General features: G+C 44.0%; 1 protein-coding gene across 1 annotated transcript in view; it reads left to right on the top strand.

Moving 5' to 3' along the window:
* The window catches only part of MTUS2 (microtubule associated scaffold protein 2), a 486382-nt gene that overhangs the window by 418573 nt on the left and 45974 nt on the right, over nucleotides 1-21835 (top strand). Inside the window, exons 7-8 of the mRNA XM_088460265.1 lie at nucleotides 3341-3407; nucleotides 18134-18348. Coding sequence (XP_088316391.1) covers nucleotides 3341-3407; nucleotides 18134-18348 — 282 coding nt within the window. The remainder of the gene's footprint in view (nucleotides 1-3340; nucleotides 3408-18133; nucleotides 18349-21835) is intronic.

Genomic DNA, 21835 nt, shown 5'->3' with positions numbered 1-21835 from the left:
ACTTTTCACCTCAAATTGAATGCGGCCCATAATTTCAAAGACCACTGTAAAGTACAGAGAGCATACTAGTGACTACATGTAATACAGGGAATCGGTATGAAATACTGCCGGCCGCGTGGCCGGCGGTTCGATTCCCGGCAGCGGCAGCCCGACAGCGCTGGAAATTCCGATCATCGTAAAGTAAGTAATGACTAACCTAACCTAACCCCCCTAACCCTAACCGTCCTTAGGGGTGCCTAACCGTAACCTCCCCCCCAAGTGCCTAACCCTAATCCCTCCTGTAGTTGCTTAACCCTAACCCCCCCTTCCCCGCTGCCTAAACCTAAGTCCTCCGGGGGGGTGCCTAACACTAAGTCCCCCCGGGGGGGTGCCTAGCCCTCCCTCCCCCTAGCCTAACCCTCCCGGGGGGGTGCCTAACACTAAGTCCCCCCCAGGTGCGCTAAACCTAACCCTCCCCCCCGCGGCTGTCCGCTCGCGGCACCCGGCATCCCTTTGATCTGGATGCTGGGCGCTGGTCTCCCGGCGTCGGTGAAATGAGCAGCGTCTACATCTAGACACCGGGCATTTCACCCTCGCCGGGATATGACAGTCGGGAAGCCGGCTGTCGGTATAATGTCAGCCGCCTTCCCGATTGCATCCCTAATACAGAGCGCATTCTAATGATCGCCATGCAATGCAGAGAGCATATTAGTGACAATCATGCAATGCAGAGAGCATACTGGTGACCACCATGCAATACATAGAGCATTCTATTGACCACCATGTAATACAGAGAGCATACTGGTGACTGCATACAATGCAGAGAGCACCTATATACCGCTATAGAGTACTGAGAGCATACTAGTGACTGCCATACAGTATAGAGATCATCCAAGCAGTCCCTAGCACTGAAAACCCTAACATGTTTAGTACCAATGTTAGCGCAGAGATCTCCAGTATACTTTCCTTGAGCTGATCCTGATTACTAATAAAACCTTTCCCATAATAGCATTCAGTATACAGGACTTGTCTCTCTCAGGATGTCTCTTAGTCTGTGGCTACTGCTTCTATCAAGATTTCTCTCTCAATCTCTCTCAGGTAGTCTTTTGTCTATAGCTGCTCTCTCATCGATGTCTCCTGTTTGTCTCTCTCTCTAAGGAGGGCTCTCTCAGTAATCCCTGCTGTGCCGTAAGTGGCTCAGTACATCTTCACACACTGCGGCTACTCCATCCTCCTTGTCCCTTTTGTGCTCTTCCTCTCCTCCTTCCTTCTGCTGTGGGTACTGCTGGGAAATGTAGTCTCTGCCCCTGTGGTGGTCATTAATGATGGACTACTTCAAAGCAAAAGTTATATTAAAAAAAAATCAGTTGTGGACATAAGGTATCCTGAATAGCACACAGCCATGCCACATGTTCCCACCAATGATGTAGTAGATAAGTACAGGTATTAAAGGTCATTTACAAACTGCAGGAAATGCAGACTTTTTGGTTTTCTATGTACACAGATGTGCCAACTTGTCACCTAGTGCATATGAAGGTGCACATCCATTCCTGGTCCTGGGACATGCACCCGGAAGGAGGTTGCAGACAAACTTATAAATGTACATGGTGGAAAGAGTGAAATGTCATTATATAAAGTCCAACCTAAGAACACATTAGAATCACTACTTCTCGTCTAATTTACATTTTGCTCCTAAAACACTTCTCGGTATATCTTAAATGAATAATGACAGTGAGAAGACATTGGGTCTACATTTATTAAATGTCTGATTTGTTTTATTTATACATTTTATTGTGGCAAGAAATGAGCTTTCCTGCAGAAGGTGTAAAATGCATGTTGGAATTCCTTGCGTGCTCCTAATCCATTCACCATAAGAAAAGCCTCCAATCCACTATACGTTTCCTATCTGTATAAATACTCCCATCTTATTTTCCCTGTAGAATCACGTGTAGATCTGCCTCTGACCTGCGCCTCGCCTCTGACAACCACCTTACGCTCCTGCCTGGGAGACTTCTCCCGCATCATTACCCACTTATAAAAATTGCCTATCAGTCTCTCCCCCAGCCTTCCAATGTTTAAACGGTTTCCCAAAACCCACCTTTTCATTATGTATTACCCTACTTCCATCTGTACCAATGACACTTATACACCCGCAGTACTCCCCATCACACTCACTCCTCTGGTCTCCGCATACATAATAGAAGTAGGCATGTTACATTGTAAAGAGCATTTTACAATTGCTCTGTGATTTTGACATTTTACAGTTTGCAATTTATCTTTATTGACTACTAGCTGAAGTATCCGGCGTTGTCCGGGTTTAAACCTTCAAGATATTAAGTTTTATTATGTGATGTCAGCCAAATCCATCCAGTGGAAGGCCCAGTACAGGTTCCCTGGGTCTTCCCGGCGCACTCCGCCGTGAGGTCCAACCGGGATCCTAACCACTCAATTAGACATCCCAGACCAATTGCCACCCCTCTGTGAAGTTTTCATTCAAATCCATCAAGTGGAAGGCCCAGAACAGGCTCCCCACATCAAAGTTATGCCCAACGTACACTAATTGGGAGGTCCGACTGGAACCTCAACCCCCTAGTATGTCTTCTTGGATCCAATCTTACCACTCTGTGAAGTTTTCATCCAAATCATCCAGTGGAAGGCTCAGAACAGGCTCCCTGGGTTAAAGCTCTTCCCAGCGTACACCACTGGGAGGTCCGACCAGACCTCAACCCCCTAGTATGTTTTCTGGGATCCAATGTTACCACTTTGTGAAGTTTTCGTCCGCTGTGAAGTCCAACCGGGACCTCAACAACTCCATAAGGCATCCCAGACCAATTGCCACCCCTTTGTGAAGTTTTCATCCAAATCCATCCAGTGGAAGGCTCAGAACAGGCTTCCCAGGTCAAAGTTCTACTCAGCATCCCAGGTCAAACTTCTGCCCAGCATACACCAGTGGAAGGTCCGACGAGACCCTAACCTCCCCTAAAACCTGACCAGAATCCAACTGGACCACCTCACGTTGGTTTCATCTCAGTCGGTGCAGAGGTGTCCGAATGCATAACCAGACAAACAAGCAAAGTAGATTTAATGGGGACCAGGGGTACTAAAAGGGAAACGGTAGATTGTTGTGTCTCCTCCTGTAGGTTCACTTGGTTCACAGTATTGATATGTATGTACTACAAAAAAAGATTTACCATGTAAATGTGTGATGGGTTATTATATGATTATTTTAGAATTAGCTGACAAAGTATACTGTATGTGTTAAAAGCTTTTACAAAAATAAATATTTGTTTGTGGATTTGTATAATGTTTATGTACTTGTCAGCTTGTTCTTGTAACAATCCTGTGCACATTCTCTCCACAGAATGAAGCTGGGCTTGTGAAAGAAAGAGAGTTATCACTTGAACTTGCAACAATCAGAGATGAAGTGGGTAAGTAAACACTGATTATATATATTTATTTACCTAATTTACCTATAGATTTGAAAAAATTAATAATAATGTGATTTTTTATTTTCAAATATTGTAATGCAGAGTTACTCAACTTTTTGTAACCATATCCCTCCCTAATGTATATACATTAATACTAAGGGGCATATATATTAATATTATATTTACTAAAATAATGTGAAAACGGGTGTTTTCACACCATTTTCATCCTATGTTAGTATCTCATGAATGTATTTTTTCAGAAAAACGACTCCAATCCCTTCAATTCACATATTTTTAGTAAGCAGATCATATTACCCATGTTTGTAATTGGAAATGTGATCTACTCAGATTAACTAAAAATATATTGTGAAAAAATACTGGGGTCACAGACCAGAGGAGCCCCAGCGACCAGTTGACTTGAAGGTCAAAGGAGGGGGTGTTGGATGTAAGCAGGGAGGTGTAGCGGTAACCGGTGCTTATGCGCATTTACCTATAATGTGTGCAGGTTTTGCGGTGCACACGGGCTCCTGAGTTGGCTGCATCCATTTTTTAATACTTACCTCTCCGGAGTCCCCCATCGGCGGCAGCAACACTCCACAAATCACCGGGAAAATGGGGAAGCTGCCATTTTCCCAGTGTTTTGCGCATGCGCAGTAGGGAAATTGCCAAGAGAATGGCCGCCGTGTTATTTCCCCGGAGACGTGCGCATGCGCAATAGATTCTGTGCTCTTAGTTCTCAGAGTCTACTGCGCTGCCGGCTAGAGAGGAGGGGGCCTGGACAGAGACTGCACACGGTCCTCTCTTAATACCGCCCCTGCCTGTTGCATTTCATCCTGTTTGGAGTAGCCCTAGGAATTCATATTCAAGATGAGAAATTCTTGCTGTAAGGCGCTATTAGAGAACATGTTCTGCTGTTTAACCTGGCTGATGTGTACAAACTTCATCCAAAGTTTTTTTTTTTTTTACGTCCAAGACTGCAACTGCTATTATAAGTATTGGCACTTGCACCAGCCCCATGATAGGTGCAAGAGGTCCATCTGAAACAGGATTCCTGTCTCCGTACGCACAACTCAGAATAGCACAGAACTCAGAACACACTCCCACGCTTCTATGACACTCCCACAACACAGAACATCTCAGTACGATCACTTTGTCCGCCACTCAGTTCCCACCACAGAAAGCCCACCTCACGAAAAGCGAGATCCTGCAAAGATCCATCCGACTCAGAATAGGATGGAGATACCCAAAAATGCATTTTTGCAGGAGCTGTACGCTAACACTTGCTATTTGTGTCTGTGCAAAGAGATCCCCCCCAACTAGAATCAGCCCCTTTGGTTGTCTCTTCTCACTCACAGCGGAGGTAGTTTAGCTAATGGCTCTTGTATACGGTGGCAGACTGTCTCTTACGTTCCCACCAGTGGTTTATTCAATTTTGGTTTATTTTATATGTACTGTATTCATACTTCTTCTGGAGCCATGGGATCACCTTGTAGAACAGTATTTCTTTTCTACAGATGGAACAATTGTAATAATTTCAAATTTCGTTCATTTGCCTTTTTCTTACCATTTCTAAATGTCCACAGATTTTAGACACATCACGATATACTGTTCACTAATCTATTACTAGATGGGACATATTGCTGCTCAGAACCAAATGGTAAAGAGAGCAAGTAGAAAATAATAAATTCCTGTTTTACATTTCAATACAAGCAAATGCCCCAAGCTAGATTGTTGTTTTTATATTTTTGGCGCTTATAATTGCATTTATATTGAGTTTCATGACTCGGGCAAATACATTTTTTTTTTATTTGTTTCTCACTAGGGAATTGCATACACTTATATTGTGGAGTATAATTCTAAGGTCATGCAGAATACTGTCCTGTTCCATCTAATCCTTAGCCGATAGTCATATATTTTGCAGAAAACTGGATTTATTAGGACTCCTCATTTCTTCAACGATTTGATTTAGAGGGTCCGATTAATGCAGATATTTTTTGCAGGGACCCTGTTTATGCCCGGTCAGCCTTGCTTCCATTCCTGTTCTTAAAGTACTGCCCTGAAATCATTTAATAATTTTTATATCCTCATAGGTTTTTTCTTTTGCTTTTTTCCTTTAAATGCATATTTACACGTATGCAAAAGGTGTGAAAGCTTTATTCAAGACATAATGTAAATATTTAATCTAAATGTGTATATTCTACGGTAGAAAATAACTGTAAAATATGTATTCAATTTGTATCCATTTCAGTTTTCGTGGCTCTTAGTACAGGTTGAGTCTCCCATATCCAAAATGCTTGGGACCAGGGGTATTTTGGACAACGGAATATTCCGTATTTTGGAATATTTGCATTTAATAATTAAATATCTTGGGAATAGGACCCAAATATAAACACAGAATGCATTTATGTGTTAGATGCACCTTATACACACAGCTTGCAGGTCATTTTATACAATTTCAATAATTTTGTGGCTCAAACAAAGTTTGTGTACAGAAATTAAATAAATTTATGTTTCATATACACCTTATATACACAGCCTGCAGGTCATTGTATACATTATTTTTAATAATGGTTTCACTATCTCAATCATGCCAAAATTATTTCGGAATATTTGGATATGGGAGACTCAACCTGTACAGTATATTGACCATGATAATGTGCATGTGCTAATGGGTCCAGTTCAGTTAGAAAGAGAGAGATTCCTGCGATTTGTGAGAAGAGACTACTGACATTTCCTTTGTATGGAAGACAATATTATTGGTGACCAGGATACATATCACAGGGTGATGAAAATGTGGCCATAACAGGGTAGTTACATTTCTAATTAATAACAGCAGTGTAGTTACGTTTAGACCACCTGTTACCATATTAATGTGAAAGTAGTTTCCACTTCTAGTGACATGCATTTGCAAATGTCTCTTAGCTCTTATGTACAAAGGAAGCAGTAATTTATCGGCTGAACCAACACTTGTGAGAATGCAACCTATCTATACACTTTATGACTCACATATTTCAGACATTTTGGTTTCGATTGAAATTAGTAAGCTACATTCTCAGTGATATCATTGTGAACTTAATAGGCTGCATTCTCAGTGATGTCACTGGTTCCTAGTCAACTTGATAGCCTGCATTCTCAGTGATGTAATTGGTTCCTAGTAAACTTGATAGGCTGCATTCTCAGTGATGTCACTTGTTCCTAGTCAACTTGATAGAATGCAGCCTATCAAGCTTACAGTGACTTCACTGACACTGCAGCTATCAAGTTGACTAGGAACAAGTGACATCACTGATAATGCAGCCTATCAAGTTGACTAGGAACCAGTGACATCTCTTAGAATGCAGCCTATCAAGCTTACAGTGACTTCACTGACACTGCAGCTAAGAGATGTCACTGGTTCTTAATCAACTTGATAGGCTGCATTCTCAGTGATGTCACTGGTTCCTAGATAACTTGATGGCTGCATTCTCAGTGATGTCACTGGTTCCTAGTCAACTTAATAGCCTGTATCTCAGTGATGTCACTAGTTCTTGGTGAACTTGATAGGCTGCTTTCTCAGGAGTGTTGTTTAGCCCGCAAAATGGCTGCCACCACTGTGTGTGTAGAATCTCTTGGGTTGTCTTTCTGGACAGGAATAGCTATCAGCTGCTATTTGGATTACAAAAAAGCCCCTCATCTGTCTCTAACCCCTAAAGTATCTCCATTCATCCTTGGAAAAAATATCCTAATTGGACTGAATGAGTTTATATGATGAGATTATTCAATAGCCTGGCAGGAATGTGGCAGAATAAAATAAATATAGTTCTTTGTGGTGGATAATCAGAACTTGTGGGGACTTGCCTGTCATTCCCCCATAGTACTACACAAGTGTACACATAAACTTCAGATGAGGATGCCAGGTGGGCTTGCATTTTATTACGTTCCCTAGTATCCCTACTTAACCACAACACAATCAAATATTATACAGCAGTCTATGTCTAGATAAGTGACATTATAGAAATAGCCTCTCATCATCAATATAAAAGATTTTCATCTTCTCAAATATTTTGTGAATGTTTTTATGTGCTTTTCCTTTACAGCATAGCTGATAACCTATATTCATTTTACACGATCCTCATTGTGACCTTGTAAATATCCTTCAGCCGTTTGCCTTTGAATATTTAATCATGCGACTTGTACTGATTTGCTGTTTAATTATTAGGTAATATTTCTAGTACATAATAACATGCAGTCAGACATTCTTTCTTTCCAATTACAGTATTCAATCTATGAACAATAGCCAAGGATTGTTGTAGCCTGCAAATGCATTTTTATTTGGTTTTTCAAAGTTAAAGTGTAACCTGCATACAGTAAATAAATACGAGCTGAACACATACATACTATAGTCACAACAAATTTTGCAATCAAAGAGAACACAATGGAACCTGGCAGTCATTAGAGAGAGAATTTGGCTTTGGGGAACCTTCGCTGCCCTTGTACTGTTCTGTCATAATGTATTGGCAGGGAGTCAAAAAGGTGTTCAGGACACTGAACGAGACGGAAGGAGATGTAAGGTTTAGTGGGTAAGTTTCCGGAAAGAGACTAATGGTTTGTCTCAGTCATCCTCTCATTCTTGAGGTCATACAGCTGGTTTGGTGCTTTAGACAAATACACCTGAGAATGTTTGATAATAACTTTTCCAGTAGTCTCTTTTTCTTTTGATACGACAGATTTGCTTCATTTATCAGCAGTTTATAAGGAAACTTGTGAAGAGCTGTGTGACAGTGGATTTTGGTGACCAAATAGTTCTATTATATGTTGAACTTGAAATGAACAGACAAAGTCTACCTGCTTCTCAGTGACTTATTAATGTACAGCTCTAAAAGACCATTAAAGTTAAACATATGCTGGGAATATTACCTCTGACAGTATATTTTTTCTTGTATGACTAAAGAACAGTGTAATGGCTCTGTGTTACATTGGCTGCATGCATCTGTCTGTATATGGAGGCCAATTAGTCGTGGTTTATATTTTATTCAGAAATGGAAGTGAAAATTGGACAGATTCAAATCAAATAAGACACTTGTCATGTTTCAGTTTTCATACCTTCATTTGGGTAACAACTATGAAGTAAATCAGATAACATTTTATACACATGAGTAACAGTTACTTTACAAATGCCTGTGTGGTAATTCCATCATGGGGCATGAAAGCCGTAGAACATCTTGTTATTTACATTCCTCCAGAGATCCTGGATACTTTCTGCACACTGAACTATTGTAACCCAGATTATTTTGGCAATCCTGCCTTTGTTACATTATATTCACGTACATTTATTTGCAGCAGGATTATGCTTCTAATAATCTAGACAGCTGTAACAGTTGTTTGAGTAGCAAAATGTAGAAATATATAACAAATCCTCATGTTTTTGCTGTAGCATTTTTAATACATTTTTGGCTTGTACACACATGGGATTTTAAAGAAAACTCTTTAAAAGCGTAGATTAAATCTTTGTGCTTTCTTTTAGCAGATCATTCGATGCGTATTCTCAAGGTTCAAATTTGTTGGGCTCATAGCAAAATTTTGAAAGGACCTTAAAAAGTTTATCAGGTGGGGCTTGTCTTGTGCTCCTTCATCATTTTCATGTCATAAATCCCTCTATAACCTATGCAATCCCCAATCATCATGCCTCATCTCAATCCCCATATCATCTGGTTCCCATCATCCTCCCTATTGTCAGGTCCCTTATTCCCCATATCTTCATGGTCCCATCATCTATCATATCTTCATGGTCCCATCATCTCCCATATCATCATGGTCCCATCATCTCCCATATCATCATGGTTCCATCATCTCTCTATATCATCATGGTTGCATCATCCCCCTATATCATCATGGTTCCATCATCCCCCTATATCATCATGGTTCCATCATCCTCCTATATAATCATGGTCCCATCACCCCCCTTTATCGTCATGGAACCATTATTCTGCCTTTATCGTCATGGTACCATCATTCCCCAATATCAACATGGTCCCATCATCTCCCTATATCATCATGGTTCCATCATCTCCCTATATCATCATGGTTCCATCATCCCCCTATATCATCATGGTTCCATCATCCTCCTTTATAATCATGGTAACATCATCTCCCTATATCATCATGGTCCCATCATCTCCCATATCATCATAGTCCCATCATCTCCCTATATCATCATGGTTCCATCATCTCCCTATATCATCATGGGGCCTGATTCAGTAGAGTACGCATGTGCACATTAACTGATTGTTTATTATCGCACATTCATATAAGCCGCACCGCGTGTGCGCTTCAATCCCACAGCGACTACAGACGCACAGAGGAATCCATAACAAAGTGAGTGACAGGCTGTCAGCGTTTGGTGTGGTGATGGGGGGGGTCGGAAGAACGCAGGTGTGTCTGTCCGTTTAAACGCCGTTTAATGGATGTGCATAAATTAGCCACTGCAAGTGCATACGCAGCATGAGAGCTCACAGAGTGTGTTTAGACTGGCAGTGTCTGCAGCTGGTCAGACCTGTTGTAAATGCTGCATGATAGGCTGATGTGCATCGATGGTACCGATATTTATGCAGAAGAGTGATATTGGACGGATATGAAAAAGCAGTAGTGGGCATCTTTATGCTGGCAGAGCTTTGGCAAGCATTAGCATATTTTTGCTGCTGCTTTCTGTGTGACTTCACAGCTGCAATCACAATTGCGATCGGTACTGAATCAGGCCCATGGTCCCATCAGCCTCCATATCATCATAGTACTATCGTTCCCAATATCATTATGGTACCTTCATTCTCTATGTATATTTATAGACCCATCATCCCCATATCATCATGGTTCCATCATCCACCATATCATGATTTGCCCTATTATCCCCCATATCATCATTGTTCCATCATCTCCAATATCATCATGGTCCCATCATCCCCCTATATCATCATAGTCACACCATCCCCCATAACATTATGGTTCCATCATTCTCCATATCATTATGTCCTCATCATCCTTCATATCATCATGGTCCCATCATCCCCCATAACATTGTGGTTCCATCACCCCAAATATCATCATGGTTTTATCATCCCCTATATAATTATGTCCTCATCATCCTCCATATCATCATGTCTCCATCATCCCCTCTATCATCAATGTTTTATATCATCATGGCCTTATATACTGTAATCATGTCCCTATGCTCCCCCACATCATTATGGCTCTTCAGTCTCAATATCATCATGGCCCCATCTTCCCACAGAATATAATTCTATAGGCTAACAGTAACCAAATATAAAATCCAACAAAAGCTAATCTACTTAGTAACCGTTTAACACAGTGGTTCCCAAACATTTTCAAATGAAGAGTATTTTTTACACGGCGCCCCTGCACCTAAAGTTTCTTATTGAGAAATTCAGATAAAAATGAAATGAAGTAAATTGTGCTTATATGTCACCCTTGGGTTCAGCTATGTGGTGTTTTACAGGGCTGCGCTTCTTTTTGTCCACATATTTTGTGATTGGCAGCCATTAGCCCTGGTTTTTGTTTGGTGCTGGACCACCAACCCCATGGGAACGCCTCCGTCTGGGCAGCAACGCCCCCGGCACGCCCACCAAAGGGGGCGTGCTGTCACTCACCATCGACAGCACGCCCCCTTTGGTGCGAGACCCATAGCGACAGCTTGGGTCTCGCACCAAAGGGGCTCGCCAGCGGGTCTGAATCAGGCCCTGAGAACGCATGCACACTACCTGTTGCAGCATCAGATTTCTGATGGGGGCGGGAACTGCGCAGCATTAGGCCCCACCCCCCATACCCATACACCCACAAATTGCGGCATTATGGCAGCGAGAGGGCGGGGCTTCCATCCTCAGCCATGGTCCATAAGTGAGTGTGCTGTGATGATGCTGCCGGGAGCTGGTCAGGGTGGGTCCATGGTGGCCGGCTTCTGAGAAATGTTTGCGATAGTTTGGGGCCCCCCAATGTGTGAGAGAGAGGGAGGGGGCCAAGGGCGACACCTGTAATCCAGCCCTGCTGCAGGATAACTACAACATTTTCATGAACCCCAAACGTATAAAATGATGCATAAAACCTACTGTATATTAACCCTTTCGCTGCTGAACCCATTTTGGCTCTTTTTGGGCTGCTCACATTCCAGCATGAATATAAGTAATGATTTATACAGTACCCACACAAATTATACATTGTTCTGTTTTTTTCAGAAGACTTTGAATTTCCTGAAAATAGCATTTGTGTTCCTATTTCTTCTCGCAAGGCAAAGACAATCTACCCAAAATGGGCAAAAAAATTGCTTGTTTATTGATAATGCAAGACAATGAACTAAGGGCCTGATTCAGAGCCGCTCGTAAGCGGCCGCTCGTTTGCTCCGAGCGATGTTCGCACATCTGCGCATGCGTATGGGTCGTAAAGCGCATGCGCCAACCAGTCAGTGCGGTCGGAAAACGTGTGTTCGCAAAATTGCGAGTGCCTGCTAATTTGAGTGACAGGATGAGGCCTTTGTGGGTGGTAACAGGGGAAGGTGCTTGAAAACGGGGAGTGGAGATCCGAACGCAGGCTCGCTTTGCGCTCGCTCGTTCAGAAAAAGGGTCCGGATATTTAAATAGAGCGCTCGCTCTTTGCGGTCTGTTGACGCCTCTATGTCTGAGTGAGCAACCGAAATATGCCCTCGCTATTTTGTAAAGACGCCCCCTGGCCGCTCGCATCATACGTCATCTCCGCTATTTATTAGATTAATCGAGTACATCAAAAGGCTTCTGAACTGCTCGCAGTGCTTGTGGTTGGATTTTCCTACCGCAATCATGTGAACAGTTCAGGCTAAGAGACAACCAAGTGACATGGCCGATGACGCTGCTTTGTTAATTATGCACACCCTTAAAACGCCCGTTTTGACCGTTTGGCACGCCTGCGTTTGGATCTCCACTCCCCGTTTTCAAGCACCTTCCCCTGTTACCACCCACAAACGCCTCATCCTGTCACTCAAATTAGCAGGCACTCGCTATTTTGCGAATACACGATTTCCGACCGCAATTACTGGTTGGCGCATGCGCATTTCGACCCATACGCATGCGCAGATGTGCGAACATCGCTCGGAGCGAACGAGCGGCCGCTTACGAGCGGCTCTGAATCAGACCCTGTTTTCGCAATCCCTATAACAATCCCTTCTGTGATATCGCAGGGACAGCGTGTTACCGCAACTCTGTCCTGCAGAAAATATTGCTGAACAGCTTCCATATTTTATCATAATTGATAAAATCTCATAACAATGTTGCCCCGATAATATTCGGGGCAACATCGTCACTCTTGCTGAATAGACCCCAATGTGTTTAAATGAAACACATAAAGGCCCTCATTCAGAGTCGTTCGCTAGATACAAGCGGTCGCTCTGAATGAGGACGGCTGCTTGTAGTGTGAAGTGCGGCCTCCTGGTCGCTAGCTAAGCTGTGGGTTACCACCCACAGCTCTAATGAGCGACCAGGTTGGTGGTTGCGATGGTCAGGACCATCGCGACCATCAGGGCTTGCGACGAGTCCCTAAGGTTGGGTCTCGGCAAGCGCAAGCCCCAGGGAGCTTCCTGCTCTGATCGAGCAGGAAGCTCCCCACTGACATCACTGCTGATGTCAGTGAGGCCGCCCCGAAACGACAAGCGTTCCGTCGGGAACGCCTCCGTTTGGCCGGTCACCCCCCCTGCCCACCTCCCAAACACCATCGACAGCTCGCCCCCTTTGGTGCGAGACCCGTAGCAACGGAGCACCCATCGCTAGCCGGGTCTCGCGCATGCGCACGTCGGAGCCGGCTCCGATGTGCGCATGCCCAGTGAGCAAACCTCGACCAGGTTGCGAGCGCTCAGCGCTTGCGACCGGGTCTGAATAAGGCCCAAAATGTGTAGGAATAATGCGGTAGCTCAACGGGGCAAACCATTTTGTAACATGGACAACTTACAGCATCAAATGAGGGGATACCTGTGTTTATTGATGACAGGATGTGGGAGATCTGGGCATTAGATCCCCCTTCTCTGGACTTCTTAATGCTTTCTATAGTATAGGGTGTTATTATCTGGTGACAACCTTAAATTAACTACTAAGAGGGCACATTGTTAGAAAAATTTTATTCCCCTGTATTCACATTAGATTTGAATTTTCATCTGCTGAGAGGATTCAAATGAGAAGATAAAGGGGTTTATTTACGAAGCCTTCTGATCGTGTTCATGCCTAATATTTAAAAGGGCAATGCTTTTAACACGGCTAGTAAAAGCATTGCCCTTTTAAATATCAACCATAAACACAATCAGAAGTGCCTGGTTTTACTTCCCGACGCTTGTAAATAAATCCCAAAGTTTTATTGATGAGTTTTTCACAGATTGGATGTTGTGACCTTTTATCTACTGTACGTGGGAGAAGTTCCCACATAGGTAACTTGTCGATGAAAGCGGTTGCGTCTAAAGGCACATAGCCGCTCTCATAGTAGACCATAGTCAAATGGAGAAACTTCACCTTCCACAGGGCTGGTGCAAGTTTCGATGGTGCATCCAATGGTGCGTAACGCACAGACTCAGAAGTGCATAAGTCGCAGACGCGACTACGGGCAAAAGACACAGCTCGTCTCCGTCCGACTCAGAATAAGGCCCTAAGTGCCCTCTCCCATCTGCCAGGTCTACTAGAATGTTTGCAGTGCAGGTTGGTATTGTCTGCTGGTCAGACAGCAACCACTAAGGCAACACAGCTGTCATCTTTCATATAAGGGTGCCCCTGAGTTTATTGAAACCAGGATGGGCGATATATTCCCCCCTTCCTTGGCTCTATAATGATTTTTGCAGTGCAGGGGGTCTCTAATGATCACCAGAGACTCATATCTCAGGATTCACATTATTTGGAATAGAAGAATCCCCTCTTTCAAAGAAGTCTGAGTCTGTGGGGGCCAGGATAGGGGGGTAGAGAGCATTTTAAGTGCCCTTTTCTATAGATTTGAAGTGTTCTACATCATTTATCCTGGAAGGGATGGGACTTAATGATGTCATCACCATTCTGATTAAGCTCCACCCCTCCTGGACGTTTAGATATCAACTGTAATGGGGTACTTTTAGGTAGTCACTATCCCCCCCTCCCATTTCAACCCCTATAGCATTACAGGGGGTTAAACCTACTGCCATAAGTGGAAGAATGCCCCCCTAACTAGAATGCAATTTTTACTAATATACTCCATAGTATTTACAATACATCCTACACAATATATCCGCAGACGCCAACCCATCGCTCGCCAGCCACTAGTAGCTCGCGGCCAGAAGCATGGTAGCTTGCCTCACGGCAGTAGCACGGCGGGTCTATAGCAGTCCTCAGTGTCTCCCCAACAAAGCACAGCCTGCAGCTTCACCTCGTCCAATCGCCACCCAAGCAACGCCGTCCACCCCCTCACTGGCACTGCCTCCTGCATCCCGGCAGCCGCTAGTATATTACCCTGGGCTGCCGCAGGTGTTAGGGGCCAGCTACCTCTCTCCAGTGAGCCAGCTCTGTGAGCCTATATGTGACTTGCGGCTGCATGTAACATGACCTTCAGTGTCTTGTTGTAGTTCCACTGGGTACTAGACTTGCGCTGACCCCAGTCCCTGGCAAAAGCATCGGGGACTGGCGCAGGTGAACAGCCCACTCTTCCTCCAGTCTGCCCCGCAGCTTGAAGTTCCACTGTCTGGCTGATGGCATTTGTGCCTCTCTTCCCATCATGTGCTGATTCCCAGGCCACAGACTTTCTTCCATGATGGCCTCTCCACATAGTCCATGGGACATCACTCAGAAGTAAGCAGGGTAACTGGGATATACAAGGGATGCAGTCTGTAACTTGAAGTCCACCTATTGCTGTCCACGCAGGTGGCCAGGGAGGTGGACACTGCCCGGTACAGGAGGCAGTTGGAGGTCTACATCCAATTGATATCTACCCTTGACCCCCTCCCTATCCCCAGTACTGCCCCAGCTGCTGTCCTGACCCCCTCCCTACCCCCAGCACTGCCACCAGTATTGCCTGCCCCTAACCCCCTCCTTGCCCCCCAGTACTTCCATAGCTGCTATGTATCCTTACCACCTTCCTACCCCCAGCATTGCCTACCGCTAACCCACTCCTTACCCCCAGTACTGCCCCAGCTACTATGTACCTTTACCCCCTCCCTAACCCCAGTACTGCCTGCAACTACCCCATTCCTTGCCCGCCAGCATTCTCCTAACTGCTGTCTGCACTTACCCTTACCTTAAAGTGAAGGGTCCCTGGGACCCACAATTTGTTTTGCTCAGCGCAATCACTGATAGGCGGTGCGGCGGCGGCAGTGCACGACGGACACTGCTAGCAGCCTCGCCGCTGTCCGCATTAAGAGACACCGGGCACTTGTTTAGAGGGAGTGTGGGACCTGGTCATCCACTGTCCTGCCTGCTCCCCACTAACATCTATCAGGCATCAGAGGTAGAGTCTGGCACTTTGAAAGGGGGTTTGGGGCCTATCCATCCACTGTACCGCCTGCACAAACCATCCAGCAGCCCCCTGCTCCACGCTGACAGCTCTCCACATTTTATTTTCAAAATTAAAATCTGGCTAATAATTTAATTTTTCATAGAAAAATAACAATGCATTTATTAATAGTGATATTGATCACTGTATAATCACTGTATTAATAAATGCATTGTTTTGGTTATTAGCCAGATTTTAGTTTTCAAAAATAAAATGTGGCTCTTCAAGACGTCTCATTTTTCTCAAGTAGCTCCCACCCCAATTAAGGTTGGAGACCACTGAAATATTTGATATGATTACTTATATACCTACATGAATTAATCTTAGTTCTACAGGAAAAACTGAGCTTCTATAAAATAACTATTCACAGAACAGATAAGTTGTAGCTTCCAAACAGAGGAACAAACGCTTATATATGCTGACTATGGTGTAGGTTGCAGTGTAATGACCACCATATCCTTAGCTGATCTGCGCAAGAATAATCAGATAGGAGAGTCTGAATCTGAGTTCCATTTTCTCTTTTCTCTGCCAGCCGCCACTTCCAATCCAGATCAGTGTCTCCTGACGTGGAGGCTGACATGAATTATATTACATCCTCTGGTGACTTCTGGAAATCCTCCACACTGGATGAGTTAAATATACGTACAGTAGTTGAGCAACAAAGATCAATGCTGTGGCCTTGGAAAGATATAATTTGGGGCATAAGGACATAAATCCACTGTTATTTCTCATCACCTCTGCTAAGAAGTCTTGAAATAGGAACAAAGACTTACTATCATATACTGTATACAGCACTGACTGTTGATTTATTGTGTATAATGTACAGTAGGCATTTATACAGATTTCTTTTATTGTGTGTGTAGTATCCCCCAATTTTGTTGGCTTGGTTCTCTGAAAGCATGCCCACAGTCTCCGTGCATGCATGGACTGCATAAGGGTCCAATAGTTAGACAGTGGTTGGTTCATCATTGGGGCATTATTTTCTGTTTATGCCGGTGCTCTTGCTGTGACATATTACCATATTTTTCCATGTACCTGCCACTGAAACTTTATGGTGGTGCTGAAGGTCCAGCTCTTGTGAAATACATTTCCTACTGTATATTGTGAGGGGTGTTAGCAGAGCTTTTGTAGAGTGTGTCTTACCCGAAGCACTCCATATCAGAAGCCTAAGGGTCATTTATAAGACATTTCTTATTTGCTCTAAATATTTGAATAGATTGTCTAATATGCGTTAATTAACTGCTCCTCAGTGATACCAATGACGTACCAGTTTATTTTGTATGTCATGATTAAGCTGAGCATGTTGTGAAGATGGGTCCAGTGGTAACCACAAAGTAGCATATCTGGCACGTTTTGTTGTGAAATATCCCACAACATAATCAGATGAATTTGTTATACTATAGCAAAACGCGTCAAGACACTTCTTGGAACTACTACCTTATGAAACTTTAAAACCGCCTCAGCTTAGTCGTGATAAAAATTAAGTAATGCAAGTTACATTGCAGACAGGTAGCATGCAAACATTTTTTTTTCCTTGCAGGTTCTGATTATACTTTCCTTTATTACTTAATATTATATCATCTATAACCTCATAATTTCTACTTTACAAAGTGCCTTGTGTATTTGTTGTTGGTAAGTTTGTAAAATAATAATATACAAACTAATAGACAAAAACAAACAATCCTGAGATTTGAAAATCATTATTCAGAACCTGTCTGATCTGTTAATGATGAAATACAGGCCATACATTTCTGGTGACTCTATAATGCAGGCCATAAATCTATATTAATGAAAAATGCAGTCCTTTAGGGTGAGAAATATAAATGGTGGGCTTGTGATCCCATCTGTATTGCAATGTTTTCAAGGTGGAATTGCATCCCCGATACACCAAACTAATAACTGTCACAGTGTAGCATAGACACCCCAGATTTACCTATGACAGGTGTGTAGCTGGAAAGCACTGCAGGTTCTGTTCAGAAGGTCAAAATTAGTCAATACTGTGCTTTTGGCTTGGAACATCAATCCGCGGCAGGTCCCATCAGTTTCTAAACCCACCACTTAGTACATTTAGCCCATGATCTCTGGTTGCTTTATTATACAGCTTCCACCCATTGCACCAATTATTGTAGCTGCATAGTTTATGCAAAGTCACTTTTGTGCATGAACTTAATTCATTCTCCACCATTAATGTATCTTCATGTCTTGTACGTGTGTTACAGCCTTTAACACAGCGAGGTGCGAGAAATTACAAAAAGAGAAGGAGGAGTTGGAAATTAAATTTGATAATGAAGTGAAGAAACTTGAACAACATCAGCAAGAAGAACTTCAGGCTTTAAAGGAGCGGTTACAGCTACAGTACGATGGGGAAATTGAGCGTTTGCGACAGGAACAATGTGTCCATCTTCTGGGGATCCGATCTCAACACCAGGGGCAGGTCAGTGGCAGTCTCTGTGTGTGACATGATCACAGCCCTAATTTACAAACTGTTACCTTACTGACCCTTATCCAGGGGCACACATTTGTGTTAATTATGACATTTTGAAATGTTATAATAAATTATGCAGATGAACCGAAGATGTTAAATACAAATATAGCAGCACATATGACCCAAAAATAATCTTTCACACAACGGGCCTCATTCTAAGTTGGACGTAAACTGCAGTTGCGCCTTTTTTGGATTCAACTTTTTTTTTTCCTTTTCTTTTCTCCAGGCAACTTCCATTTGAGGCTCCCTACGACAAGGGAACTAGGTTGGGGGTTAGAGGGGGGCGGTGTAGACATGCCCAAAGTACAGTAAAGGTGTTTCTGTGGACGTGTTGACGTGAATTGTGGCCAAGATGGCCGGTAAAAGTCAGAGAAGTACCTGACTCACGGGACCCTGGTGCAAGTTATGAGCTAGTGATTATGGCGGCTGTCCCTGCAAGTTATATCCCCGGCAAATTGTATTAGTCTTTCACGTCTGTAAATGACTTCTCCGGGGGAAGCTGACACTGCGCATGCACACAGTGCCAGTATCTGCCGCCAGCTGTAGGCTGTTGGAGAGAGATCGATAGCTCTCCCTCCTACGCGTACACCTCCATAGGCTTACAGCAGTTTATACCATCAGAAGATGGTGTAAATTACCGGGCCCTAACTCCAAAAACATGTGCTTTTTGGAGTTTGGTACATAGGGTTGAGATCGGAGTCCCCATTGATAATAATTGGGACTGCGATCTGCAGCGCTAATTCGCACATTGCCAGAGATTTCTGTAAAATCTCCTGCTTTTTGCTCTTAGTACATAGCGACAGTTCATAAAATGATGCAGAAACTGCAATGTTACATAATTTTATGAAAAAAAACCCCCAAACCTTCATACACGGGCCCCTTACTCACATGCTCACATCCTTCACTCATAGGCGCAGTTTGTTACCATGCAGTGGGTCTGGAGCTGAGGCTGCACATTTCCTGCCATTATTTTCTGATTGGCTGTGGGAGCTAACTAAGGAAGAACCAATAACAGTGCAGGTTACATTTCCTTATTCAGTTTTATGTCCAGTCAGCAGAATAATACAATCACATACATTGGGGGAGAACAAAGGATGGAGCTGTGGGAGGGAGAAGCATTACAATTCTGCAGCCTTCATGATACATTTCAGTTGCAGCCCGGGCCCCGTCACTGCCACTGGGTCAGGTCACTGTTGCGAGCTCTGCGACCACTGTTACACACTACGGACTATCTGGATGCCAGGTTTCAGGATAGAAGAACCCAGGAATGTATTACATCCAGGATGGGTTGGTTTACTCTAACAGGAACGTGTCTCTGTGTCCCAGCTTTATAGGGTAGTTAGTACCTGGGCAGCTTTGCAATAGGAGCAACAGAAATTCACTAAAACCTCCCTAACTCCCTAACCTCCAAACGGCATCAGTATTTGTTTTTTTTTTTCATGCCCCCAGTGGATCTAATGTGAAGCGTGTTGTTGCTTCTGCTGTCAGCAGCATTCACTGTCTGATTAGTAATTATTATATAGAGGGTGAAAGAATTTGGACACTGCAGGAAGACAGATGTACGTACCCTCACAGAGCACCCAATAGCGAGTTGTTAATACCAGCGCACCAGAGACTCAATCCATCATTCCTACTAGAGTCTAAAAACAAAGTACACAGCACACAGCAGCTAACCATATATGTATTAGAGAGCCAGAACGGACGCAGAAATGCCTGAGCCCAGTAATTGGAAACATCTGACAACCTGACAATGGGCAGATCTGTACGGTATGAGTTCAGTAATAACAGCAGCAATATATCAGCACTGTGTCTGCAACATGTAATCAGGATTCTGTTTACATCTAGAGTATCAGAATTTCTAGATTTTCTCCACATACAGGGGGTCATTCAGACCCGATCGTTAGCGCTGATGCGCTCGGACCGGGTCGATGGCCCCCCACAGAGCATGCGCACGACGGCGCCGTCGTGCGCATGCGTGAGACCCGCTACGACCGACAGCGCCGATCGTAGCGGGTCTCGATCCAAAGGGGGCGAGCTGTCGATGTTGATTGACAGCTCGCCCCGTTTGGAAGGCGGGCCGGGGGGGTGGCAGCCCAAACGGGGGTGTTCCCATTGGAACGCCTAACATTTGTGGGCGGCCCCACTGACATCACTAGTGATGTCAGTGGAGAGCTTCCGGCTCAGACAGAGCCGAAAGCTCTCCGGGGCTTACGACAAGGGAGACCCTACCCTAGGGTCTTGGCGTAAGCCCCGATGGTCGCGATGGTCTTGACCATCGCGACCATCACCTTAGGCGGTCGTAAGGCTGTGGGTGTTAACCCACAGCCTTACCACCGCAAAGGAGGACGTCTTGAAAATCCAAGAGGTCCTCCCCTCATTCAGACCGACCGCACGCTCTGTGCGACTGGCTCTGAATGAGGTCCACAGACTCAAAAGGGGTATATTTACTAAAGTGCGGGTTTTTAGAAGTGGAGATTCTAGCTGGTGCTAGAGAAATGTTACGTAGAATCTGATTGGGTCATGTGGCACAGGCCATGGTTGTAAAATGAGCTTAGAACCGAGCAGCACTGAGCCTGCATAGCATATTGGGGTCACTATGCAGAACCCCCAGAACCCCTGTGCAATGTTTATTGCTGCCACCCTTGTTGCTGCACCACTAACGATGCCTAAACGGTGCATTATATAAAAGAGCTACAAATACTAACATCTACAGTTATTAATATTATTATAATTTTATATCACCTCCAGAGAATGTGTAGGGAATATTTGTCATGCACATCAGTCCGCTCCCCATTCACTATCGCACAAGCACACACTAGGGTACATTTTAGATGGTAGCCAATTAAGCTAGCATGACATGCAATGGAGTATAACCATTTACAGTGTTTGATACAAGGACAAATAAACGTATTTCCATGTACAACAAATTAGATACGTCACATACAGTAAATAGGGGCATTACTGGGTATGGTGGTGGCACCTGAAGCTGCCGAAATTATCTGCTGGCTATAAAAAAAAATTGTTGTCACCTCTGCAGAGGCGATTCCCCTCCGCACGGACGCCGCTTTGTGACATAATGCACTTTTTTTGCACACATGTGCCTAGATTTATAGGAAGCTTTTACAGTATCTACAAGTGAAAAGAGCATCAGAGAACTGCTTACAGGCTGAGGGCCTGATTCAGCAAGGAACGCACGGATGCGGATGCACGCACCCGGCCTCTGCGAGAATATGCTAATGAATGCATACACACGGCAATCGCAGCAGAATAAGCAGACGCCCAGCACTATATAAAACCACCCACTTCCCTTTACTAGCGTCCTCTATACCTGGCAAGACAGCGGAAACATCGGTAACATTGAGAACCATCGGACCCATACGCACAATAGTGGTTGACCCTCCCCTCCCGCAGACATAGCCATACTTCCTGTGTGCAA

Source organism: Taudactylus pleione, unplaced genomic scaffold (assembly GCF_031769625.1).
Source record: "Taudactylus pleione unplaced genomic scaffold, aTauple2 ptg000043l, whole genome shotgun sequence".
Classification (NCBI taxonomy): domain Eukaryota; kingdom Metazoa; phylum Chordata; class Amphibia; order Anura; family Myobatrachidae; genus Taudactylus; species Taudactylus pleione.
Note: the sequence above shows the minus strand (reverse complement) of the source record. Positions and strands in the feature narration are given on the sequence as shown.